Raw genomic sequence first — 27,447 nt, 5'->3', positions numbered from 1 at the left:
AACAAAGACCCAACCCAGCCAAAAATAAATAAATTAAAAAAAAAAAAAGATTGCTTTGGCTATTCAGGGTCTTTTGTGTCTCCATACAAATTTTAAGATTTTTTTGTTCTAGCTCTGTAAAAACTGCCATTGGTAATTTGATAGGGGTTGAACTGAATATATAGATTGCTTTGGGTAATACAGTCATTTTCACAATATTGATTCTTCCAATCCAAGAACATGGTATATCTCTCCATTTGTTTGTGTCATCTTTGATTTCTTTCATCAGTGTTTTATAGTTTTCTGAGTATAGGTCTTTTACCTCCTTAGGTAGGTTTATTCCTAGGTATTTTATTCTTTTTGTTGCAGTAGTGAATGGGGGTTTCCTTAATTTCTCTTTCTGATCTTTTGTTGTTAGCGTATAGGAATGCAAGAGATTTCTGTGCATTAATTTTGTATCCTGCAACTTTACCAAATTCATTGATTAGCTCTAGTAGTTTTCTGGTGGCATCTTTAGGATTGTCTATGTATGGTATCATGTCAGCTGCAAACAGTGACAGTTTTACTTCTTCTTTTCCAATTTGTATTCCTTTTATTTCTTTTTCTTCCCTGATTGCCACGGCTAGGACTTCCAAAACTATGCTGAATAATAGTGGTGAGAGTGGACATCTTTGTCTTGTTCCTAATCTTAGAGGAAATGCTTTCAGTTTTTCACCATTGAGAATGATGTTTGCTGTGGGTTTGTCGTATATGGCCTTTATTATGTTGAGGTTGAAGGAAACTAATCTTGACCTCTATTTCCCACCATACACCTAAAGGTGAAAGACAAAAGTATAAAGCTTTTGAAAATAAATAGGAGAATATCTTCGTGATCCCAGAGTAGGGAAGGATTTCTCGAACAAGGCACAAATAGCATGAACTAACAGAAAAGACGATAAAGTTGACCATCTTAAAATTAGGAATTTGTTTATCTAAAGATAAGATAAAGAAAGTGAAAAGATAACATTTGTGTGCTCTGTGTTCAGGAAACCAGAAGGAGCAGGTTTGGCTGAGACTGGAATACATGGAAAGATAAGGCTGGAAAGATAAGCAGGTACCAAGCCAGGAATGCCAGGCTCCCACCACTTGCTAGGCAGGCAGGAGCCGGAATCATCCTACTTTAGGGGCTTCTTTTCGTGTTTCCTAAGTTGGGGTGTGTGAGTGTGTACAGGGGGAAATCTTGAGGAAGATTCATATTTATTCCTTTGCCTCTCCTTCAGGAAATCCTACTTAATGTCTGCCCTCCATTCTTCCTGTTGCAGTTCTGTTTGCTGCCCCCAAAGCCAAGTTCCTTTCTTATCTCTCCCACCTACTGAATACGTACTGTGTTCTGGCACTTTGTATGAGTCATCTCATTTACTCTTTTAGGATGGCCTGATAGTTAAGAAAACATATTTGGGATACAACTCACTTGGATTTGAGATCTGTCTTTACTAGTTGGGTGTCTTCCAGCAGGTCAAGTCACTGTTCTATGCCTCTGTGTCCTCAACTGTAAAACGGGAGTAATGGCTATGTCTTCCTACTTTTCATAGGACACTAGTGAGAATAAAACACAAGTACTCTGCTGACTTAATACCATGCTTAGCACATTGTAAGCTCTCAATACATGTTATTGTTATTATTTCACATCCTAAGGGGGAGGTGATCTCTGAAGGGACCACACTCTGCTGTTATCTGTTGTTATCTGAGTTGGGCCTGGTTGCTTCAACTGCCTCTCTTCAGTAGCTAACAGGGAGGGAGAGGGCTGGTCCTGTGAAGTCCCGCAGGGCCCTCTGCCAGTCCCCAGCTCAGCCCAGTTCCTACAGCCCTGGCAGGGCCTCTCCTCACCTACTGGGGCTGCACCGGCACTGACCCCTGCTCAGCTTCCTGTCTCCCTTATCTACCCCCCACACGTGCGCTCTGCGGTGGGAAATGCTACCACTTGCTTCCTTTACTCAACAGGACCCTCATTCTTTAGGCCGCAGTCAAATCCCAGCAGCTGGCCCTGTGCCCACTCTGCTCACTGGTTTTCTGCCCCTCAGCCACCCAGGCCAGATGCAGCAGAGGCTCTGCCTCCAACCCTCACCCCTGGCTTTAGAAAGGGAATGGGGACGCCCCTTAAGCTGCCCCCACTTACCAGCTTCCCCAGCCCCAATACTCTCTTTGTTCTCCCTGTACCCAACCCCATACATCCATCCTCTTTGAGTTCCAATCTTTGCTCTGAACTTCTCAACTCTGTGACCTTGGGCAAGTTAATTACACTTTCTGTCCTTTAATTATCCAATCTGTCACATGGAGACAAGATAGCCTGGTGCTATCTGCCCCAGAGGAAGCCATAACGGTCTAGCACTTAGTATAAATTTTTGGCACATTTTATATTATACATAACATAAATATTCAAGCATGTTGGAAGTATGTGTTCAAAAATATACTGATGGAAAGTTATCTCCTCAAATTTTTGAGATACTATGTGGTGGTTAAATTCACAAACTTTGGCATCAGAGAGATGTGGGTTCAGATTATAGCTTTTGCTATATGACCTTAGGTAAGTCACTTACCCTCTCAAAGCCCCAGTTTCTTTATTAGTAAAATGATGTTAATGAAACTCACCTGGTAGGGCTGGCATATGAATAACGTGAGATTATTTGTGTAAAGAGATTATTTGTGTAATAATAATAAAAGATTATTTGTGTAAAGAGCTTAACACTGTTCCTAGCCACGATAAATGTTACCTATAATAATTGTTGTCTCTGCTATTTAATTTTCAGGGCACTGGTGTGTGAGGAGGGTGCTTGGGAAATAGCTGTTGCTGCTGCCACTTCTGTCCATGACAGATCTTAGCTTGGTGGGAAAGATCTCTCTGTAATTAGCTCTGTGCATATTGGTGTGGATCCACTTTAACCCCAGTGACCCAGGCCCTATCTGCTTAGATCAAAGACTCACAGCCCTCAATTCCAAATTGGTTCAATCATATGCTTTATTACCCTCCATCCCAAAGTACCCTTCTAAGCCCCCAAGGGAGAAAAAAGGCAAAGCAAAAATGCACAAACTCACTAGGAATCAGATAAAGCAAAGTAAAACCAAAACAAAGTGCCATTTTACACCCAACCATCTGACGTCAATGGCTAGCAAGGAGGTAGAGCTAGGGAACTCTCACGCACTGCTGGGGTATAAATTGGCCCAAACTTTTTGTAAATCAGTTTGGCAATATCTAGAAAAATTGAAGGTATGCATATACCCTATGACTCAGCAATGCTACTCTCAGGTTTGCACCTACAAAAACTCTCCCACCCACGCACAAAAAAATGTTTATAAGAACATTCATACCAGCACTGTTTATAACAGCAAAAACCTGGAAAAAAGACTGTAATGTCTAACAACAGGAGAATGGATAAATAAATTGTGATATAGTCATAAGATGGCATATTACAGAGCAGTGGAAATTAATGGACCTACACAGGGCAACATGAATGAATCATTAATATGTCAGGTAAAAAAAGCAAACTGCAGAGAAATATGAGCACGTCAATACTATTTCTATAAAGCTCAACTTATGCAAAATACCACTATATATTACTTAAGGGTATATGCATATGTTGTGTAAGTATACAGAAATGTAAGGATATAAAAAATAGCAAATTCTGATTAGTGGTTACTTTGGTGGTGGGGCACGGGGGAGAGAGATGCAGTTGGGTAGGAGTACAGAGGGGGCTGCAATTATATTGGTAATATTTTATTTCTTATGCTGAGTAGTGGGGGCTTGTATGTTTGTAATAAAATTCAAGCGTGAATTAATTCTTCAAATATGAATTATTTCATAATACTTTTTTTACAAAAGGCAAGACAATATAATTGGCAGTGATTTAAGTCCTTTTGCTTTTCCTGAGTCCCAGTCCAGGAAAACAAGGCCCCCATTCTTCTTCTAACTAGACCACTTTGACGAGCTGGAAAAAACTTTGTTATTTCTATGCTGGTTTATAACAACTGAGAGGTGAGTATGGACGCTCTTGCATATTTTCAGCTCAGAGACTGGGAGTCTAGTATGTGCCTAGGGTTTGCCCCAGTTCTACTACGACATCTACTCTCCCTCCAAGAAACAGTATATAAAATAAAAAGTTAAAGTCCCCCCTCAGCCCTTTATCTAATCCCATTCCCCAGAGGTAATCTCTACTGACGGTACCCTTCCAGGCATTTTCCCTATGCATATATAAATACATAGATACACACATAAAGTTTTTTTAAATATAAGAAAGGAATTAAATATGGATTACTTGAACAGAAGTAAAAATTTTAAACTAAAAATAGAAGGAATTTTACTATATGTATTGTTTACTATATAAATCGTTCTGCAGTTCCTTTTTTCATTTATCAGTGTCTCATGTCAACACATCAGTTCATAATGTGTCTTCTACCACAATCTGTTACTTAAACTTCTATTTTTAATTCAACAAGAGATATATGATCACATTCTAGATGCAAAATTTTCAAACAATACAGATAGAGTGATAAAATCCTTCACAAAATAGAGTGAGAAAGCCTTTCACAAGATTGTCACCCCTAACGCATACACCACACACACACACACACACACACACACACACTTAATCTCAGGCTCCTCCCTGGAGATGAACCACTGCTATATTTGATGTACATCTTTCCAGATTCCTTTACTCCCATAAAGAAATAGGTTGTTTAGTTGTTGTGTGCGTGGCTGACACATAAATGGTTCTAAACTGTACATAATGTTCTGTAACTTACTCTTGGTGATTTATGCATATAATCACTATCTCACTGAGTCATCCATTAGCTGATATTTATTATTTATTATGCTATTATTTATGATGTGCACTGTTCCAGGCACAGTAGCAAATAAGATGGACAGCCTCTATCCTCATGGAGCTTACATTCTGATGGGACATTCAGACAATAAACATGTAAATGAATAAGTAAAATCATTTCAGGTAGTGCTAAGTAATATGATGAAAACAGAGTGGGCATTGGGCAGAAAGGGTTTTTTTAACAACTGCATAGTATCCCACAGTATAGATTAACATAGTTTGGGAGAGTGACTTTCAAATTTTTCTTTTTTTTTATAAATTTTTTTTTTTATTTTTTTATTTTTTTATTTTTTTAAAGATTTATTGATTGATTGATTACCATGTTGGGTCTTCGTTTCTGTGCTAGGGCTTCTTGTAGTTGCGGCAAGCGGGGGCTACTCTTCATCGCGGCGCGCGGGCCTCTCACTATTGTGGCCTCTTTTGTTGCGGAGCACAGGCTCCAGACGCGCAGGCTCAGTAGTTGTGGCTCACAGGCCTAGTCGCTCCGTGGCATGTGGGATCTTCCCAGACCAGGGCGCGAACCCGTGTCCCCTGCATTAGCAGGCAGACTCTCAACCACTGCGCCACCAGGGAAGCCCTTAATTTTTATTTTATTATTTATTTATTTATTTATGGCTGTGTTGGGTCTTCGTTTCTGTGCGAGGGCTTTCTCCAGTTGCGGCAAGCGGGGGCCACTCTTCATCGCGGTGCGTGGGCCTCTCACTATCGTGGCCTCTCTTGTTGCGGAGCACAGGCTCCAGACGCACAGGCTCAGTAACTGTGGCTCACGGGCCTAGACGCTCCGTGGCATGTGGGATCCTCCCAGGCCAGGGCTCGAACCCGTGTCCCCTGCATTGGCAGGCAGATTCTCAACCACTGCGCCACCAGGGAAGCCCTCAAATTTTTCTACTTGCTTCCTAGAGTAAGAAATAAATTTTACACTGCTACCCAATATCCACCATAGAAATATACACACACAGAACCAACACACACACATACACAATTGAACAAATATTTCATGAAATAACGTTTACCCTTATTAAGGGTGATGCACTGAAAATTTTTATACTGTTCTATGTCATTCTTTTATTTTTTTTTTTAATTCCTTACATCTCTCTGGGCCTCAGTTTCCCCATCAGGAACATGCTGATCTCAACATCCTAGAATCTGCTCTAAGTTGATGCCCCACCCCCTGACTCAGCGAAGGCAGGACTTCTCTCTGGCCCTTCTCCCCCTTTTCCGCTCCCTGTTCCTCAGAAGTGGCCCAGGGAAAAGGGAAAAGGGAAAAGGCAGGCCTCTGCAGGCAGGAGAGTGTGATTCAGGGCAGGGCAGAGGGAGGGAAAGAGAGAGGCCCGCCCTCTAGTAGGAAATGAGACCGGGTAAGAATAATACTTTATAAGCCTGCCGACCTCTTTCTCCTCCCATGCCCTGGCCACCTTCCATCCGCCTCCGTCCAGTCTCCTCCCCTCCCAGAGAGTCCTCACTTCTTTTTCCCCTAGGCTGCAGTCAGCCGGAGGCCCCAGCGTGCCAGAGCCAAGAGCCCAGGTGCGGTCGAGAACCTCAGCTACAGGATGTTGACAACACTGCTGTCCCTGCTGCCACTACTGCTCCTGCCCCGCTGGGCCCTCTGCAGCCAGGAAGCCTCAGATGGTGAGTCGAGGGCACATCTCGCGCCCTGGGGTGGTTCTGGAGACTCTCAGCCTCTCTGGGTACACAGGCAGGACCAGAGGGGAGCTTATCCCACAGTGTCTGTGTCTGCAGTCGGCTGGATCTCTCCAGGGGGCAGGCAGGTCCTGGGGACTGGTTCGTGTCCCAAAGCCAAGGTGAGGAAGCATAGTTCAGCCCCTGGGAAGGGGGAGATGCAGGAGGCTAGGGGGAAACAAGACTGGAAAAATGGGAAAGGGGCTTGTAGAAAGGGTGAGAGAATTAGCCGTGGGGAGAGAGGAAAGACGGGGCGAAGTCTAGAGAGGGAGGTCTGAGGGTGATGGTGGATGGAGGTGAGTTTAGGGAAGATGGGAAGAGACTTAGGGATGAGACGAGAGATGGAAGGGATGAGAGACACTGGGAGAACTGATGGGAGACTTGGGGAAAGACTGGGGCTGAGATCTGTGAGGCAGAAGAGGAGACTAGAGAAGGTGGAGGAAGACTGGGGGCAGCTGGTGAGGGGAAACCCAGGGGAGAGACAAGCTGTGGTTGATGGGAGAACTTGAGAAGGATCAGGCTGCCACAGTGGCTCCATTTAAGCAGGGAAGGGGAGTTACTGCCTTGCACCGTAATTGCACAGGGGCCTCGTCTCCCCTCTCCCACAGCCTCTGTAGCTTCAGTCTCCCCCTCAGAGAGGGAGCAAATAATAACCAGTATTCAGTCAGTGCTCACTATGCTTAATACGTGTATTGACTCATTTCACTCCCACAAAATCTTTACAAGATGGGTGATATTATTATCTCCATTTTACAAAGGAGGAGACTGGTCACAAAGCAGTTAAGAACCTTGTCTGGGGGTGACCCACACAGAAATACTTGTTCACATCTGCAGACACAGAGCACAACTTCTCAGATGCAAACGTGGACGAGACACATGCCCCCACGGAGATTTACAACGCCAGACGCATTCCCCCCTCAGACATTCTCTGGGCACCAACTCCATGCCAGGCCCTTAGTGGGTGTAGGAGGCAGAGATAACCAGACATGATTCCATAGCCTAGAGGAATGGAAGCCTGTGTGTTTGGAGCCAGTTATGCAGAATCCGGGATCGCGGAAACTGACCCACTGTGTCTGGGAGGGTAAAGAGGAGAAGCATTAGGAAAACTTCTTCAAGGAGAGGGCAACAGAGCTGGGTCTTAAAGCATAAACAGAAGTTTGCCAGGAGGCACAGCAACCCCGGCATGCTATTCACATGTCACCTGAAAGGTGGCATGACGGACTCCAAGTACTCTGAGGTGCTATCTAAGCACAGGGAAGAGGCCAAAAAAGGCAGGCGGGGCCCAGTCTCCGGCAGCCTTGAATGTCAGGCTAAAGACTTTGGACTTGATTCTATGGACAGATATCCTATGGGGAGACAGTATAGTTGAGTGGCTAAGAGTGCTGAGCTCAGACTGCCTGCTAACCTTGACTCTGCTATGCCACTTTCACCTGTTTTCCACATGGACTGGGGTTAATAATAGTAGCTACTACATCAAGTTAATGGAAGGAAGGCACAAATAAGATAATGATGCATGTAAAGTACAGTGCCCAGGTCATAATAAGCACTTAATGGCTATTACTATTGTTGTTGTTGATAGGGGACTGTGTCCCTGGAGGATTTTTAGGCAGAAGGACATAATCTTATTTCTAGGCCAGGTGGAGGGCAGATTAGAAGGGGTGAGACTGAAAGATGAGTGGAGGGGGATGAGGAAGGAAGTTACTACTCCAGGACAGATGAGAACCACTGAGGCCTGAAGTGGGACAGTGGCAGAGGAGATAGAGAACAGGAGATGGAATTGGGACTTCATTGTAGGTCAGGATTTATTAACCAACCGGAAATGGGGGGGTGGGGAGGAAGGGGTGAGAGAGAGAAAGCAGACTAGAGTGGCTCTTCCACTGACCGTCTGGATTATCCTGGGGCAAGTGGCTCCTGCACTTCTAGCCTCAGTTTCCTCATCTGTAAAAACAAAGATAATAACCCCTGTCCTGCCTTCCTGGCAGGGTTCCTGAGAGCGTCAAATGGAAGGAAGGGTGGGAGGGCACTTTATGGTTTAGGAAGGGCCGAGAAGGTGGGCGGCCGACCTCTGGGTGGGGGGTTATTATCTCGGGTTACACGCCGACCCCTCCCACGCCGGCCTGGGCCCGACGCGCTGACTCCTGCCCCCAGGCCCGCGGTACCTCCACATGATCCAGGTCTCCTACTTCCGCAACCCCTCTCAAGTGTGGCACCGGGGCAACGCGACGCTGGGGGGAGTCCTGACGCACGTTCTGGAAGGCCCGGGCAACAACGTCTCGATCCAACAGCTGCAGCCCTTGCAGGAGCCCGAGAGCTGGGCTCTCACAAAGAACAGCCTGAATCGCTACCTGCAGGAGTTCCTGGGCCTGGTGCAGGTGGTGCACCACGAGCGGGGCGTGGCCTGTGAGTGACGCACGCAGGGGAGGGGGCTGGCGAGGGTGGGCCCTTGAGGTGGGGGGCGTGGCCTATGGGCCGGACATAACTGGGGGCCGGGTCTGTGGAAGAACCGGGCGGGGCCAAGTTCTGGGATGGGTGTCCTTGCCGGGCGTGGTCTTTTTGCCTTTGCTGATTGCTGGGTGGGAGATTGAGGCTGGAGAAGAGTGGGTGTCCTAGCTGACGTACTGTACTGTCCGTCAGGCCCTCTTCCTGCTGGCATGACCTCGGGGTAGTCCCTGTTAAAGAGGCCCTGTCCCTGATCCACCCTGCACCCTGAAAGCTCACTTCCCCGTGGCGGACATGCACCGACACCTGACACCCTTCCACATAGCCCCCTGACCCTGAATCCCACATCTACAGTTCCTCTGACCATTCGCTGCTTCCTGGGATGTGAGCTGCCTCCTGAGGGCTTGAAAGCCCGTGTCTTCTTCGAAGTGGCTGTGAATGGGAGCTCCTTTATGAATTTCCAACCGAAGACAGCCTCATGGACAGCAGGGCCTCAGGCACCTTCCAGTGTGGTCACCTACGCCCTGGAGCAGCTCAACAAGTACAATCGTACTCGGTACGAACTGCGGGAATTTCTGCAGGTCACCTGTGTGCAGTACGTGCAGAAACACATCACCGGGAACAACTCGAAAGGTATGGTGGGATCGGGGAGGGTCCTGTGTGTTGGGTGGTTCCAGGCAAATGCGTGGACCTGAAGGATGGATACCTTGAGCAACAGGAGGCCCAAGGCTGGCGGTTTGGGACAGAGTACACACACCTTACGTAAATTAGTGAACTAGCCCTCCCCGCCCCCCTTCCTTTGGGGAAGGGATTCCTTGGGGTTTGACTCAAACCATGGACTCCTTGGGGGTATGCTCTTCAAGCTAACTCTCCGCATGTTCTGCAGGAAGCCAAATAGGCCGCTCCTACACTTCGCTGGTCCTCGGCATCCTGGTGGGCTGTTTCATCATCACTGGAGTGGCTGTAGGCATCTTCTTGTACACAGGTGGACGGCGGCGGTGTTAATTACTCTCCAGCCCTCTCTGGAAAAGAGCTAGACTGATGGGGGCTGGCAAAGGAAGATCTCAGCTCACTGCAAAACTGTACAGTTTCTCTATCTGGGACATTATACTCCAGAAGATTTAGAGTGGCAGCTCATTTCTTCTCCAAGATCCGCCCACCAAGAGTTTGAGGGAGGGGAGGGGAGGAGCCTAGGTAGACAGGGTAGTTGGTTTGCTAAGAACCTAAGAACTGGCACCTTTGCTGAATTGGTCTGAGAAGTGAATGCTTATCTATATTTGTGGAAAACAGATGATGGAGTTGGGGCAACAGAGGTGGTCTGTGGCCCACCCATCTTGCAAAGACAGAATCACCTGAGGCGTTCAAAACACATAACCAAATAAAACAAGTCATCCACAACCCAAACAACCAACATTCAGTGCTTCCGGGTATGTTAGACTTGGGAAGGGACACTGGTATTATACAATAGAGGTAGAAATAACCAGAGAAATGATGGAAGTGTGCAATCGAAGTAATATGGGAGCAAGGAATTATTAATTAATCAATTAATAATAACATTAATAAAATTCCTTGCTTATGTATACACCATTATTATTTCCTCTACTTTGCAAAACTTTGGGGAAAGTAGCCTATACCCTTTGCTTCTGCTTCCTCCCCTCCCACTCTCTCTTCAACCCAATCTGACTTCTCTGTAAACTGCTCTAAGATCATCAATGACCTCTAATTGTGAAACCTTCATCTTCCATGATATCTGCAACATTTCACTTTATGGACTAGGACTCTCTTTTTACCCCAACTTCTGAGATAGCATACTTCTCATCTTTAAAAACTGTTCTGGCTGCTCAGTCAATCCCTTTGCCTATGTCGTCTTCCCCAATTCACCTTTGAAATATTGACTTCCTTAGAATTCCTTTTTTTGGCTCCTTTTGTTCCCCTTTAAACTGTACCCTTTCTGGTGACCTACTAACTTCCATGACTTCAAATACTGTCTCTATGTGGTGGTTTCCATGGGGAAACAATGTCATGGTGTCTTTGAGAGCATGTGTTTTGTCATAAGACAGGCTCGAGTTTTACCTCTATGAGCCAGGCATTTAACTTCTTCAAGTCTTAGTTTCTTCATAAACAAAAGGTATAATAAAATATACAAAAAGGGTATAATAAAAACAATACCTATCTCATAGAGGCATTATGAGTATTAAATGAGATAATATATATAAGGTAATATATATATACTCAATAAATATAGTCCTTGCTGCTGACCTCCAGACCCCCCCATTTGCCTTGCTTCTTGAAAATCATCTGTACCTTAATATTTTGCAGACATTTCAGAGTCAACATGTTCAAAATGAAATTCCATATCTGTCTCCCCAAACCTGGTCTCCCTCTTCTGTTTACTCTCAGTTAAACAGAATTACCATCAAATCATATCAATGTAGAGACTTCACTGTTAACCTTTATTTACTCCCTTTATTTACTCTGACCCACTGTATTTCTGATGAGCTGTGTTCATTCCAGAGCTCCTCACCAGGTTGGCTGGGTCTCTGTTGGATCTACACTACAGTCTGATTTCTTCCTCTATTCAATCCTGCTTCCTCCCCCTAGTTAATATCTTGCACCTCAAACGCTGTCTTGGCATCTGCTTCCAGAAGGCCCAACCTGTGATTGACAATCTCTCTCTCTGTCTCCAAATTGAGAAAGTCTATCAATCTTTTGACTGGACCATGGCAATAGCTCTTCCTCATTTTTCTCCTGTTCTCTAATTTCTCTAATCCTCTACATGGCAATAAAAATGTATAGTTCTGAGCATGTCATTGTTCTGTTTTTCAAATTTCCCATATTTATTGAGCTAAATTCAGAATCTGCAAAATGACTGTCAAGGCCTTGTAAAATCTGGCCCCAACTTACTTTTCAAATTTTTTTCCCTACCACTTCTCTTCACCCAACTGTGCTTTAGATTTACCAATTTTAAAAGCATATTTTTAAATGACAGAAGTAATACAACAACAGTAGCAACACAGAGGTTTACAAAGAGAAAAGTGAAAGACTCCTGCTTTCCCCTTCTCCCCAAAACCTTACCTCAAAGGTATGCCAAGATTCTTAGTTGCAAGCAATAGAAATCAATTCTGCCAACTTAAGGGGGAAATAAATATATCGGAAGGCTATCAAGTAATCCTCAGAGTTTGGGGGAAGGCCAGCTAATCAAGCTCAGAAAATAGAACCAGGGATGACAAAGTCACAGCACAGGAATGGTCTAGTTAAGGATACCACAGCGGAAACCACTACCTTCATCACCACTGCATGGTGCCATCTTAAATGAATACTACCCTGTCCCTTGTGTCTTACACTATTTGTTCAAGATTCAAGGTCCTGGTGGAAGCATTCAAATGGCCAGACCTATATCATGTTGCCTTTGCCATAGTTATAAGGAGGTGGTGGGGAGGGAAACTTTAAGTATCTTTGGCTTCTTTGAATTCAAACCCATGCCTTCATGTTCTAGAATTTATGCTTTTTCTAGTCTTTCTAAAACTAAGGGAATCAGAGGAATCTGAGGGGGAAGGGGTGGGATTTGTGGATGGGTAAGATATGACCATGCACAGATAGGAAACATAGATAGAATAGCTTAAATAATGGCTTAGAGTTAGAAAAAAGCAGAGTAAATTTTAGGAAGGATAACCAGCCCAGTGGGACTGGAGAATAGAGAAGAATGGTGGAAAATGAGACTGGAAAGCAGGCTGGGGTTTCATTGTACTGGACCTCTAAAGCCTGGTGAAAGAGTGTGTTTTTTAGGTGGTAAAAACCTGGGGAATTATCAAAGCTGGTTGGATAGAAAACTGCTGAAGTCTCCTTTCCCCTTTCAGCTGCGTTGCGTTTTTCTTTTGGCTGTGCCCTGCTGCATGTGGGATCTTATTTCCCTGACCAGGGATGGAACTGCGCCCCCTGCAGTGGAAGTGCGGAGTCTTAACCACTGGACCACCAGGGAAGTCTTCAGCTACTTTGTAAAAAAGGGGCTTCAGATAGACTGAGACCCATCGACCCCAAGCTTAAGGACCTGGCCTTGACACTGTTCAGATCAAGACTAGACTAGGCCTGGGACTTCCCTGGTGGTGCAGTGGTTAAGACTCCGTGCTCCCAATGCATGGGGCTCGGGTTCAATCCCTGGTCAGAGAACTAGATCCCACACGCATGACACAACTAAGAGTTCGCATGCCACAACTAAGGAGCCAGCAAGCCGCAACTAAGGAGCCCACAAGCTACAACTAAGGAGCCCGCCTGCTGCAACTAAACCCGGCGCAACCAAATAAATAAATAAATAAATAAATTTTTAAAAAAGTCTAGACTAGGCCTTCTCCCAAGTTAGGGAGCAAAAGGGAAAGGAGAATGTGGGAAGAAGTCAGCCTGGAAAAGAGTGAAATCTTGGAGAGTGGGTCAGATGTACTCAGGCTCTGAGATATTACATCACCCCATTTCATCAATGCTGGAACCGCGGTATTTCAGACCTTCACCAACTCTAACTTAGACTATTAGAATCAGAGCTTACTCTCTTTTAGTCCCCTCAAAAAGTTGCCCTCAGAATGTTTTTTCTAAAACATGCTAGTCTTCTGCTCAGAATTCTTTAGTTCTTCTATTGTCTATAGGATAAAATTTAAACTCCTTAGTATGGAGTTGAAGACCATCCACAATCCAGCACCAACCTATCTTTTCTCTGGCTTCGTCTTCAACCCTTCTGTCTTAGTCTGTTCAGACTGGGTGGCTTAAACAACAAGCATTTATTTCTCACAGTTCTGGAAGCTAGGAAGTCCAAGATCGAGATGCTGGCATATTCGGTGTCTGATGAGGGCCCACTTCTTGGTTCACAGGTGGCCATCTTCTCAGTGTCCTCATAAGGTGGAAGGGGGGAGGGAGCTCTCCAGGGTCTCTTTTTTAAGGGTACTTATCCCATTCATGAGTGTTCTACCCTCATAACCTAATCACCTCCCAAAGGCCCCACCTCCAAATATCATCACATTGGGGATTAGGTTTCAACAGATGAACTGGGGAGGTGAGCACAAACATTCAGTCTATAGTACCCTTCCTCTCTCTCAACCTACCTTCTAGCCCCTCCAAACCACCTTTGTTTTCTCCAACATACCTTGTCCTTTCTGGTCATGCCATTTCATGTCCTATTCTTTTCTCTCCCTGGCAAACTCCTATTCAACAATAATAGTTACAGAGTTCAATACTCCATTTTTAATAATGGCAGAAAATCAATAATGACACAGAAGACTTGAACAACACTATAAACCAACTAGACACATCTATAGGATACTCCATCTAACAACAGCAGAATATACATTCTTCTCAAGCACACATGGACAATTTTCAAGGACAGATCATGTGTTAGGCCATGAAACAAGTCTCAATATTTTAAAAAGAAAGTCATTAAAGGCATGTTCTCTGACCACAGTGGAATTAAATTAGAAATCAACAATAAAAGGAAATTTGGAAAATTCACAAATTTGCATGTAAACAACACATTCCTAAATTTTAAAATGGGTCAAAAAAATTATGAGGTAAGCTAGAAAATAGTTTGAGGTGAGTGAAAACAAAAACTCAACATATGAAAACCTATGAGATGTAGCTAGATTAATTAGAGATGGGGGAAATGTATAGGTTTAAGTGCCTATATTAAAAAAGAAGAAATATCTCAAATCAATAACCTAACCTTCCACCTAAAGAAGCTAGAAAAAGAGGAGCAACCTAAACCTAAATCAAGCAGGAGAATGGAAGTAATAAGAATTAGAGCAGATAAGTGAAATAGAGACTAAAAAAACAATAAAGAAAATCAACAAAATGAAAAGTTGATTTTTGAAAAGATAAACAAATTTGACAAAACTTTAGCTAGACTTATCACGAAAAAAAGAGAGAAGATCAAATTACAAATATCATTACAGAAATAAAAATGATTATAAGGAATACTACAAACAACTGTATGCCAACAAACCAGACAACTTTGATGAAACTGACAAATTCCTAGAAAAACACAAACAATTAACACAGACTAAGAAGAAATAGAAAATCTAAATAGACTTATAACAAGTAAAGATGTTGAATTAGTAATTTTAAACGTCCCACAAAGAAAAGCCCAGGCCCAAATTAATTCACTGGTGAATTCCACCACATTTAAAGAAGAATTAACATTAATCCTTGATAAACTCTTCCAAAAAACAGAAAAGGGAACACTCTCCAGGTCATTCTATGAGGCCAATATTACTTTGAGACCAAAACCATATAGATAGATTATAAGACAACTACAAATATCTTATAGACATGAAAATCCTCAACAAATTCTAACAAATTGAATCCAACAACATATAAAAAGGATGATATACCGTGAACAAGGGAGGTTTATCCCAGGGATGCAAAATTGGCTCAATATATGAAAATCAGTCAGTGTAATACACCATATCAATAAAATAAAGGACAAAATCAACATGATCATCTCAATAGACGCAGAAAAAGCATTTGTTATAATCCAATACCCTGTATGATAAAAACACTCAACAAACTAGAAACAGAAGGGAACTTATTCAACCTGATAAATGTTATCTACAGAAAAACCCACAGCTAACACCATACTTAACCTTTTCCCTAAAATCAGAAACAAGACAAGAATTTCTGCTCTCCCTACTTTTTTTTCAACATTGACCTTGAGGTTCTAGCCTGAGCAATCAGGCAAGAGTAAAATCAGGCAAGATAAAAGGCACCTGTATTAGAAGGGAAGAAGTAAAAGTATATCTATTCAGAAATGACATGATTTTATATATGGAAAATCCTAGAGAATGTACTAAAAAAAACAATTAGAGCTAATAAACAAGTTTAGCAATGTTGCAGGATACAAGATCAATATATAAAAACCAATTGTAGGGAAAAGAATCTGAAAAAGAATAGATATATGTGTATGTATAACTAAATCATTTTTCTGTACACCCGAAACTAACACAACATTGTAAATCAAATATACCCCAATATAAAATAAAATAATATTTTAAAAAAATAAAATAAAATATTGATAAAAAAACATTTGTATCTCTATGCACTAGCAATAAACAATCCAATAATGAAATTAAGAAATCTATTTATAATAGCATGAAAAAGAATAAAATACTTAAGAATAAATTTAACAAAAGGAGCATAAGATCTACACACTGAAAACTACAAATCCTTACTGAAAGAAATTAAAGAAGGCCTAGATAAATTAACAAATCCTGCATTCCTTGGTCAGAGACTTAATATGTTAAGGCAGCAATACTACCCAAACTAATCTACAGATTCAATGCAGTCCCTATTAAAATTCATATGGAAGTGCAAGGGACCCAAAATAGCTCCCAAAAATATCTTGAAAAAAAAGTTGAGGACTCACACTTCTTGACTTAAAAACTGACTACAAAGCTACAATCATCAACACAGTGTTTTACTGGCATAACAAGAGATATATAGATCAGTGGAAAAAGACTGAGACTCCAGAAATAAACCCTTATGTTGTGGTCAATTGATTTCCTACAATTTGCTAAAGTAATTCAATGGAGAAGGAATAATTTTTTCAACAAATGGCGCTGGGACAACTGTATATCAACATGCAAAAGAATGAAGTTGGGATCCCAACCTCATGCTCTAAACACAAATTAACTCAAAATGGATCAAAGTACTAAATATAAGATCTAAAGTCATTAAACTCTTAGAAGAAAACACAAGTGCAAATACTGCCCTTAGATTAGGCAATGGTGGGGCTTCCCTGGTGGCACAGTGGTTGAGAATCTGCCTGCCAATGCAGGGGACACGGGTTCGAGCCCTGGTCTGGGAAGATCCCACATGCCACGGAGCAACTAAGCCCGTGAGCCACAACTACTGAGCCTGCACGTCTGGAGCCTGTGCTCCGCAACAAGAGAGGCCGTGATAGTGAGAGGTCCGCGCACCGCGATGAAGAGTGGCCCCCGCTCGCCGCAACTAGAGAAAGCCCTCATACAGAAACGAAGACCCAACACAGCCATAAATAAATAAATAAATAAATAAATAAATAAATTTATTAAAAAAAAAAATAAAAAAAAAAATATATATATATATAGATTAGGCAATGGTTTCTTAGATATGATAAAAAAGTATAAGCAACAAAAGAAAAAAAATAGATAAATTGCAATTCTTCAAAATAAAATACTTTGGTGCTTCACAGGACACTATCAAAGTGGAAACATGTCCCACAGAATAGAAGAACATATTTGTAAATCATATATCTCATAAGGATCTAGTATTGAGAATATATAAAAAGCTCTTACAACACAAAAATAAAAAGACAGATAACCCAATTTAAAAATAGGCAAAGGATTTGAATAGGCATTTATTAAAGAATATATACCAGTAGTCAAAAGCACATGAAAAAAAAAAAAAAAAAAGCACATGAAAAGAGGCTCAACACCATTAGTCATTAAGGAAATGTAAATCAAGACTATAATGAGATACCATTTCACACCATCAAAAATGGCTAAAATTAAAAACGACAGACAATAAACAAGTGTTGGTGAGGTCGTGGAGAAAGTGGAACCCTAAGATATTGCTGGTGGAAATGTAAAATGGTACAGCCACTTCGGAAAACATTTGACAGTTCCCAAAAAGTTAAACGCAGATTTACCAATTGACTCAGCAATTCCATTCCTGTTATGTACTCAAGAGAACTGAAAACATGTCTACACAGATACTTGTACATGAATGTTCATAGCAGCGCTATTCATAACAGCCAAAGGGTGGAAACAATCCAAATACCTATCAATTGATGAATGGATAAACAAATTGTGGTATATTTCTACAATAGAATACTCTGCAAGCATAAAAATGAATGAAGCATTGATACATGCTACAACATGAATGAGCCTTTAAAACATTACAATAAATGAAAGAAGCCAGTCACAAAGAACCACATCTTGTATGATTCCATTTACATGAAATGTCCAGAATAGGAAATCCATAGATATAGAAAGTAGATTAGTGGTGCCTAGTGCTGGGAGGAGGAGGTGGTGACAGAAAGTGACTGCTAAAGGACACAGGGTTATTTTGGGGGTGATGAAAATATTCTAAACTTAGACTGTGATGATGGATGCATCATAGTTAAACATTGAACTGCATACTTTAATATAGTTAATATAGTTAAAGATATATAGTTATATATATATATATTTAGTTAAATATATAGTTTAACTATATAGTTAAAACATTGAACTGCATACTTTAAATGGATGAATTCCATTATAGTTAAAACATTGAACTGCATACTTTAAATGGATGAATTTTATGGTATGTGAATTATATCTCAATACAGGTGTACCTTGTTTTATTGTATTTTGCTTTATTGCACCTCACAGATATTGCAGTTTTTACAAACTGAAGGTTTGTGGCAACCCTGCATTGAGCAAGTCTATCAGAGCCATTTTTCCAACGGCGTTTGCTTACCTCCTGTCTCTGTGTCTCATTTTGGTACTTCTCACAGTATTTCAACTTTTTCATTATTATTACATCTATTCTGGTGATCTGTGATCAGTGATCTTTGATGTTACTACTGTAATTGTTTGGGGGCTCCATGAACTGTGTTATATAAGATGGCGAACTTATTAAATGTTGTGTGTGTTCTGACTGCTCCACCAACTGACTGTTCCTCTGTCTCACACCCTCTCCTTGGGCCTCCCTATTCCCTGAGACACAACAACATTGAAATTAGGCCAATAATAATCCTACAATGGCTTCTAAGTGTTCAAGCGAAAGGAAAAGTTGCATGCCTCTCACTTTAAATCAAAAACTAGAAATTATTAAGCTTAGTGAGGAAAGCATATTGAAAGCCAAAATAGGCTGAGAGCTAGACCTCTTGTACCAAACAGTTAGCTAAGTTGTGAATACAAAGGAAAAGTTCTTGAAGGAAATTAAAAGCACTACTCCAGTAGCACATGAATGATAAGGAAGTGAAACAGCCTTATTGCTGATATGGAGAAAGTTTATTCTGGAGAGATGATCAGACCAGCCACAACGCTGCCTTGAGCCAAAGCCTCATCCAGAGTAAAGCCCTAATGCTCTTCAATTCTATGAAGGCTGAGGGAGGTGAGGAACTACAGAAGAAAAGTTTGAAGCTAGCAAATGTTAGTTCATGAGGTTGAGGAGAGAAGCCATCTCTGCAACATAAAAGTGCAAGTAAAGCTACCAGTGCTGATGCAGAAGCTGCAGCAAGTTATCCAGAAGACGTAGCTAAGATAATTAAAGAAGGTGGCTACACTAAACAACAGATTTTCCATGTAGATGATACAACCTTATATTGGAAGATGCCGTCTAGGGCTCTCATAGCTAGAGAGGAGAAGTCAATGTTTGGCTTTAAAACTTCAAAAGACAGGCTGACTCTCGTTAGGGCCTAATGCACCTGGTAATTTTAAATCGAAGCCATGGTCATTTACCATCCTGAAAATCCAAAGGCCCTTATGAATTATGCTAAACCTACTCTGCCTGTGCTCTATAAATAGAACAACAAAGCCTGGATGACAGCACATCTGTTTACAACAGGGTTTACTGTATATTTTAAGCCCACTGTTAAGACCTATTGCTCAGGAAAAAAAAAAGGATTCCTCTCAAAATATTACTGCTCATTAATGCACCTGGTCACCCAAGAGCTCTGATGGAGATGGACAGTGAGATTAATGTCATTTTTTTTAATATACTCTGCTTGTTGACACTTTCTTTCTTTTTTTAATTGAAATTAATGTTATTTTCATGCCTGCTGACACAACAGCCATTCTGTAGTCCATGGATCAAGGAGTCATTTCAACTTTCAACTTTATTTATTTATTTTTTTTAGAATTTTATGTATCTATGTATTTATTTTATTTATTATTTATTTTTGGCTGCATTGGGTCTTCATTGCTACTCGCGGGTTTTCTCTAGTTGCTGCGAGCGGGGGCTACTCTTTGTTGAGGTGAGCAGGCTTCTCATTGCGGTGGCTTCTCTTGTTGCGGAGCATGGACTCTAGGCCCACAGGCTTCAGTAGTTGTGGCACGTGGGCTCAGTAGTTGTGGCTCGCGAGCTTAGTTGCTCCGTGGCATGTGGGATCTTCCCGGACCAGGGCTCGAACCCGTGTCCCCTGCATTGGCAGGTGGATTCTTAACCACTACGCCACCAGGCAAGTCCTCAACTTTCTTTATTTAAGAAATATTTTCGGGGCTTCCCTGGTGGCGCAGTGGTTAAGAATACGCCTGCCAATGCAGGGGACACGGGTTCGAGCCCTGGTCCGGGAAGATCCCACATGCCGCGGAGCAACTAAGCCCATGCTCCACAACTACTGATCCTGCGCTCTAGAGCCCACAAGCCACAACTACTGAAGCCCACGTGCCACAACTACTGAAGCCTGCGCACCTAGAGCCCGTGCTCCACAACAAGAGAAGCCACCGCAATGAGAAGCCCGCCCACCGCAACAAAGAGTAGCCCCTGCTCTCCACAACTAGAGAAATCCTGCGCGCAACAACAAAGACCCAACTTAGCCAAAAATAAATAAATAAATTTATTTTTTAAAAAAAGAAATATTTTCCGTAAGCCTATAGCTGCCATAGTAGTGATTTCTCTGATGGATCTGGGCAAAGTCAGTTAAAAACCTTCTGGAAAGGATTTACCATTCTAGATGCCATTAAGAACATTAAAGGGGTTAAGCAACACTAACAGGAATTTGGAAGAAGTTGATTCCAACCCTCATGGGTGACTTTGAAGGGTTCAAGACTTCAGCAGAGAAAGTAACTGCATATGGTGTGGAAATAGCAAAACAACCTGAATTAGAAGTGGAGCCTGAAGATGGGACTGAATTGCTGCAATCTCATGATAAAACTTGACCAGACGAGGAGTTGCTTCTTACAGATGAGGAAATAAAGTAGTTTCTTGAGATGAAATCTACTCTTGGTGAAGATGCTTTGAAGATAATGATTTAGAGTATTACATCAACTTAGTTGATAAAGCAGAGGCAGCATTTGAGAGGACTGCCTCTGATTTGGAAAGAAGTTCTACTGTGGGTAAAATGCTATCAAACAGCATTGCCTGCTACAGAGAAATCATTCGTGAAAGGAAGAGTCAATGAATGTGGCAGACATCACTGCTGTCTTATTTTAAGACATCGCCGCAGCCACCCAAGCTTCAGCAACCACCACCTTGATCAGTCAGCAGCCATCGCATCAAGGCAAGACCCTCCACCAGCAAAAAGATTACTGCTTGCTGAAGGCTCAGAGGATGGTTAACATTTTTTAACAAGAAAGTATTTTTAAAATTAAGGTGTGTACATTGTTTTTTAGTCATAATGCTATTGTACACTTTCGAGACTACAGTATAGTGTAAGTAGAACTTTTATATGCACTCAGAAACCAAAAATGTCGTGTAACTGGCTTTATTGCGATACTCACTTTATTGCAGTGGTCTGGAACCAAACACACAATATCTCCAAGGTATGCCTGCAAAGATGTTACAAAGCGGTACCAATAAAAAAACTTGAATATGAAAAAAGAAAGCAATAGATGCTTAAGTCAGAGGTCAGCAAAAAAATGTTAACAATTATTTGAAAAAAAAAAAAAGAGCCTCTAGAGTGAGGTTAGGGAAGTTAATTCTCTTTTTTTTTTCCCAATATTTATTTATTTATAATAGATCTTTATTGGAGTGTAATTGCTTCACAATACTGTGTTAGTTTCTGCTGTACACCAAAGTGAATCAGCCATATGCATACATATGTCCCCAGAGCCCCTCCCTCTTGAGCCTCCCTCTCTTTATGCTTTATCAACCCACAGTCTGATCACTCTTCCTCTGAGTCCACAGGGAGAATAAAGAGGCAGAACTGTAAAATGTTATATCGTATATTCTTTTTTTTTTGGCTGCTTTGGGTCTTCGTTGCTTTCTCTAGTTGTGACGAGCGGGGGCTACTCTTGGTTGCGGTGAGCAGGCTTCTCATTGCGGGGCTTCTCTTGTTGTGGAGCACAGGCTCTAGGCCCGTGGGCTTCAGTAGTTGTGGCTCACAGGCTCAGTAGTTGTGGCTCACGGGCTCTAGAGCTCAGGCTCAGTAGTTGTGGTGCATGGGCTTAGTAGTTCTGCGGCATATGGGGTCTTCCCGGATCAAGGCTCGAACCCATGTCCCCTGCATTGGCAGGCGGATTCTTAACCACTGCGCCACCAGGGAAGCCCTACATCATATATTCTTGACCTGATGGTAAAATTGAATCTGGGAGAGACTAAGCAGCTTGTCCAAAATTCCACAGTTATCTGGCATAGGAACTAGCACTAGAACTTGGGACTTCTGACTTTTGACCCTGAGCTAATGCTGCTACACCATGCTGTGAGACGTGGTGGGAGTCATAAGCTGTAGAAGTAATGGGATTACTTGCAGGGATTTTCTTAAAGTTCTTATTCACATTCCGAAGAAGGAGAGGTAAAGCGTCAGAAAAACAATGGGATGAGTAACTCTGACCTTCTAGGGAGACGATATGATCCTCATTTCTAGAAGGTTCTACACCGAGTAGAGAGTGAATGGAAGGTTCATTGCCTATGCTTACACATGTGAATATTTGTTCATAGCTGTGTGACCTTGGCTAAATCAGTGCCCCTCCGAAAGGGAGCTTATAATTTCTAAGATACTTTCCAGCTCTGATAACTAGGATTCTAAGTTCCTAAGTCCAGACAGCTGGCCTTTGGGTAAAGGTAAGAGTTCTAGAAGTCCCATTCTTCTTCCCGGACAACTGCAGAATGTTTGGCTTATGCCTACCTCCAGTAGCCAGACTACTGGAAGCCAAATTTGAGTTTGCACAAGAAGTAAACAAATCTGGAATAAATTTAAACAAGTGACTCCCTAGCGTATTCTAAAAGCCTCCTTCTGGGTAGCTTGGCTTACTGTCTTCCCCATCTTTTTAATTCAGTTCAATATGTATGTTTTTATGGATCAATGGAACAGAATAGAGAGCCCAGAAATAAACCCACTCACCTATGGTCAATTAATCTTTGCCAAAGCAGGCAAGAAGATATAATGGAGAAAAGGCAGTTTCTTCAGTAAGTGGTGTTGGGAAAGCTGGACAGCCACATGCAAATCAATGAAGTTAGAATACTCCTTCACACCATACACAAAAATAAACTCAAAATGGCTTAAACACTTAAATATAAGACAGGACACCTTAAAACTTCTATAAGACAACATAGGCAAACATTCTCTGACCTAAGTCGTAGCAACGTTTTCTTAAGTCAGTCTCCCAAGGCAACTGAAATAAAAGTAAAAATAAACAAATGGGACCTAATCAAACTTATGTTTTTGCTTAGGAAACCATAAACAAATGAAAAGACAGCAAAGGAAACCATAAACAAGCGAAAAGACAACTTACAGACTGGGAGAAAATATCTGCAAAATATGTGACTGACAAGGGCTTAGTTTCCAAAATATACAAACAGCTCACACAACTCAATAACAACAAAATAACAAACAACCCAATCAAAAAATGGGCAGAAACTCTAAATAAACATTTCTCCAAAGAAGACATACAGATGGCCAGTGGGCACGTGAAAAGATGCTCAACTTCGCTAATAATTATCAGAGAAATGCAAATCAAAGCTACAATTATGTATCACCTCACACTCAGCAGAACGGCCATCATTAAAAAGTCTGCAAATAATAAAGGCTGGAGAGGGTGTGGAGAAAAGGGAACCCTCCTACAATGTTGGTGGGAGTATAAATTGGTGCAGCCACTATGGAAAACAGTATGGAGGTTCCTTAAAAAACTAAAAATAGAATTCCATATGATCCAGCAATCCCACTCCTGGGCATATATCCAGAGAAAACCTAACTCAAAAAGGTACATGCACCCCAATATTCATAGCAGCACTATTCACAATAGCCAAGACATGGAAGCAAGCTAAATGTCCATTGACAGATGAATGGGTAAAGAAGATGTGGTAGGGCTTTGCTGGTGGTGCAGTGGTTAAGAATCCACCTGCCAATGCAGGGGACACGGGTCCGAGACCTGGTCTGGGAAGATCCCACATGCCGTGGAGCAACTAAGCCCGTGCACCACAACTACTGAAGCCCGCATGCCTAGAGCCCGTGCACCGCAAGAAGAGTAGCCCCCACTTGTCGTAACCAGAGAAAAGCCCGCGTGCAGCAACGAAGACCCAACGCAGCCAAAAATAAAATAAATAAAATAAAATAAATAAATTTATATAAAAAAAGGAAGATGTAGTATATACACAAATACTACTCAGCCATAAAAAAAGAATGAAATAATGCCATTTGCAGCAACATGGATAGACCTAGAGATTATCATACTAAGTGAAGTAAGTCAGACAGAGAAATACAAATATCGCATGATATCACTTATATGTCGAATCTAAAATATGACACAAATGAACTTATCTACAAAACAGAAACAGACTCACAGACATAGAAAACAAACTTATGGTTACCAAAGGGGAAGCAGGGTGGGGTGGGGGGGAGAGGGATAAATTAGGAGTTAGGGTTTAGCAGATACAAACTACTATATATAAAATAGATAAATAGCAAAGTTCTAGCATATAGCCCAGGGAACTATATTCAATATCTTGTAATAACATATAATAGAAAAGAATATGAAAAAGAACATATATATTTATATTCTTTTTCATATGCTTTTCCATTATACATATATACATATATTTATAACTGAATCACTTTGCTGTATACCAGAAACTAACACAGCATTGTAAATCAACTATACTTTAATTAAAAAATAATAAATAAATAAATAAAATAAATATAAATAAAAACAAAATGCAAAAAAATGTATGTTTTGATTTTATGCCTCCTGCCAGGTCTGAGGTGTAGGTTTCTGTAACTTATTCTTCTTCCAATTCAACCAACTGTTGCTGGGGCCTATCTGATGCAAAGCATCGTGTTAACTGCTCTCAGGATGCAGAAATGGGTAAAACATGATTCCTGAAAGGAGCTCATAGTCTAGAAGGAGAGGCACACAAAACAGTTTATTTTCACACAATAGGAATGAAAAGGGTACAAAGTAATTATAAGCCATGTACTGAGGGAAAGGGTCTGGGAAAGCTATACAGAGGCCATAGATTCACCTGGGCCTTGAAGGAAGAGAAGGATTTCAGTAGGTGAAGGGGGGAAAGATGTTTCTCCCCTCCCAGGCTAAGATCTTTGAGGGCAAAGCTTATATCTTATTTATCATCATGTTCCTGGGACTTCCCTGGTGGTCCAGTGGTAAAGAATCTGTCCTGCAATGCAGGGCACGCAGGTTCGATCACAGGTTGGGGAACTAACATCCCACATGCCGCGGGGCAACTAAGCCCTGCGCCACAACTACAGAGCTTACGTGCACCTCAACTACAGAGCCCCACGTGCTGCAAACTACAGACCCCACGCTCTCTGGAGCCCACGCGTCATAACTAGAAAATAGGAAAAACCCCAAGCCACAACTAGAGAGAAGCCCGTGTGCCTCAGTGAAGAGCCCGCACGCTGCAAATAAACACCCTACACGGCCAAAACAAATTTCCTGACATGTCCCAGCATAAAACACAAGGAAAGAGTCCAGTACATGTTTGTTCAATGAATGAATAATGACTGGATTCTGGATGGACATAAAAGCATAAAGGCAAACAGGGTGAAAGAGAACCGTATGTTTGAGGAATAATAAATGGTCTCATGTGGCTGCTCTGAGTATAGTAAAGAAATGTCATGGGAGATAAAATGGGTCATTTCAGTACCAGATTAAGAATGCCATGCTGGGGACTTCCCTGGCAGTCCAGTGGTTAAGACTGCATGCTTCCACTGCAGGGGGCAAGGGTTCGATTCCCTGGTTGGGGAACTAAGATCCCACATACGGGGGCTTCCCTGGTGGTGCAGTGGTTAAGAACCTGCCTGCCAATGCAGGGGACACGGGTTCGACCCCTGGTCCTGGAAGATCCCACATACTACAGAGCAGCTAAGCCCGTGCACCACAACTACTGAGCCTGGGCTCTACAGCTCGTGAGCCACAACTACTGAGCCCACGTGCCACAACTACTGAAGCCCGCACACCTAGAGCCTGTGCTCCGCAACAAGAGAAGCCACCGCAAAGAGAAGCCCATGCACCGCAACAAAGAGTAGCCCCCGCTCACCGCAACTAGAGAAAGCCCGCACGCAGCAACAAAGACAGAACACAGCCAAAAATAAATAAATAAATAAAAATTAAAAAAAAAAAAAAAAGATCCCACATGCTGCGTGGTGTGGCCAATTAAAAAAAAAAAAAAAAGAATGCAATGCTAAGAAGTGATACTTAATTCTACAGGCAGTAGTTAACTAGTTCCTTCTCTAGGGAAATAAAAACCCTTGTTCATCTTTGTAGCCTTAGTATCTAGAAGAGTGCCAGGGATCTAGAAGAGTGCCAGGGATTTAGAAGATAGACAACAAATGACTAGATGAATAAATAAATGGACAATTTTTGAGAAAGAAAGTTATTTCATCCAGTCTTCCACTAACTTTAATAATAATAATCCCTTTTATATACAATTTTATCATTACAGAAATATTTTTATTCTATTATCTTGTTGAAATTTTTGTTGATCTGGCAAACAAGTTTAGAAGGAAAGAAGGGCAGGTATTATCTTCATTTCCTAGCAGATGTTATTATTCTCATTTCCTGGCAGATGTTACTATTCTCATTTCCAGTATCCAAAACTCATTTTCACAGAATCCAAAACTCATTTCCACAGAATCCAAAACTCTGTTTCCTCTGATCTCCCCTCGTCTGGCTGAAGGACTGGTGTATGTGGACCTGCATATGACAGCCCTCTCATGAGCAGCCTCAGCCTGGCTCCTCACTCACCAGACTCAAGACTTCTACATATTCCCCCCCAAACTAGATCCAACTCTACAATGCAGGAATATTTTACTGATTACTTAATGGAGAGCCTAGTAAAAAGGTACATCATGCCTGCCCCATACAGCAGAAACTTAATCAAATTCTCCTTTAGATATTTCTGTCCTTTTCCCCAAGATCCCTCTCCCGAACCATCAACTCATCTTCCTTCTTTGTCTTTCCTCTCACAACTTCACAATACCTTCCCACTTAAACAAACAACAAGCAACAACACCCTTTATTTTTTCAAGCCTCCCATTTTTCAGTATGTGTATTCCTTTCTGCAAAACAAAAGTCATGTCATTTTTTTTGCTTTATTCTGTTTTTTAAATTTCCACAGGCATACGTGTTGGTGTTCTCTCACTATTTTTTTTTTTTTTTTGGCCACGCCACGCAACGTGTGGGATCTTAGTTCCCCGACCAGGGACTGAACCCCAGCCCTTGGCGGTGAGAGCCTGAAGTCCTAACCACTGGACTGCCAGCGAATTTCCCCTATTGGTGTCTCATTTCATCCAGTTAGAGGTGAAGAGGGAAGGATATTTGGTCTGGAAGCTCCGGAGAACAGATTAATGAATAAGAGGAAGTCATAGAGAAAT

The 27,447-nt window shown here is 41.9% G+C and overlaps 2 protein-coding genes across 3 annotated transcripts in view; one reads left to right on the top strand and one right to left on the bottom strand.

Moving 5' to 3' along the window:
- The window catches only part of EDEM2 (ER degradation enhancing alpha-mannosidase like protein 2), a 46,832-nt gene extending 37,946 nt beyond the window's left edge, over positions 1-8,886 (bottom strand). Inside the window, exon 1 of the mRNA XM_059896658.1 lies at positions 8,675-8,886. The gene's annotated coding sequence lies outside the window, so the exon portion shown is untranslated. The remainder of the gene's footprint in view (positions 1-8,674) is intronic.
- On the top strand, positions 6,086-11,729 carry PROCR (protein C receptor). 2 transcript variants are annotated; one of them, XM_059896659.1, is made up of 5 exons: positions 6,086-6,193; positions 6,314-6,464; positions 8,664-8,915; positions 9,309-9,587; positions 9,841-11,729. In XM_059896659.1, exons 2-5 carry the CDS (start codon positions 6,386-6,388, stop codon positions 9,957-9,959), a joined length of 729 nt encoding a protein of 242 aa, XP_059752642.1. In that variant the 5' UTR covers positions 6,086-6,193; positions 6,314-6,385; the 3' UTR covers positions 9,960-11,729. The 2 variants fall into 2 exon arrangements, with proteins under 2 accessions (XP_059752642.1, XP_059752643.1); XM_059896660.1 differs by lacking the exon at positions 6,086-6,193 and having other exon boundaries at positions 6,231-6,464.
- Positions 11,730-27,447: the final 15,718 nt, after the last annotated feature.

The sequence above is a fragment of the Balaenoptera ricei genome, chromosome 15, assembly GCF_028023285.1.
Source record: "Balaenoptera ricei isolate mBalRic1 chromosome 15, mBalRic1.hap2, whole genome shotgun sequence".
Taxonomy (NCBI): Eukaryota; Metazoa; Chordata; class Mammalia; order Artiodactyla; family Balaenopteridae; genus Balaenoptera; species Balaenoptera ricei.
This window is presented reverse-complemented; position numbering and strand designations above follow the sequence as displayed.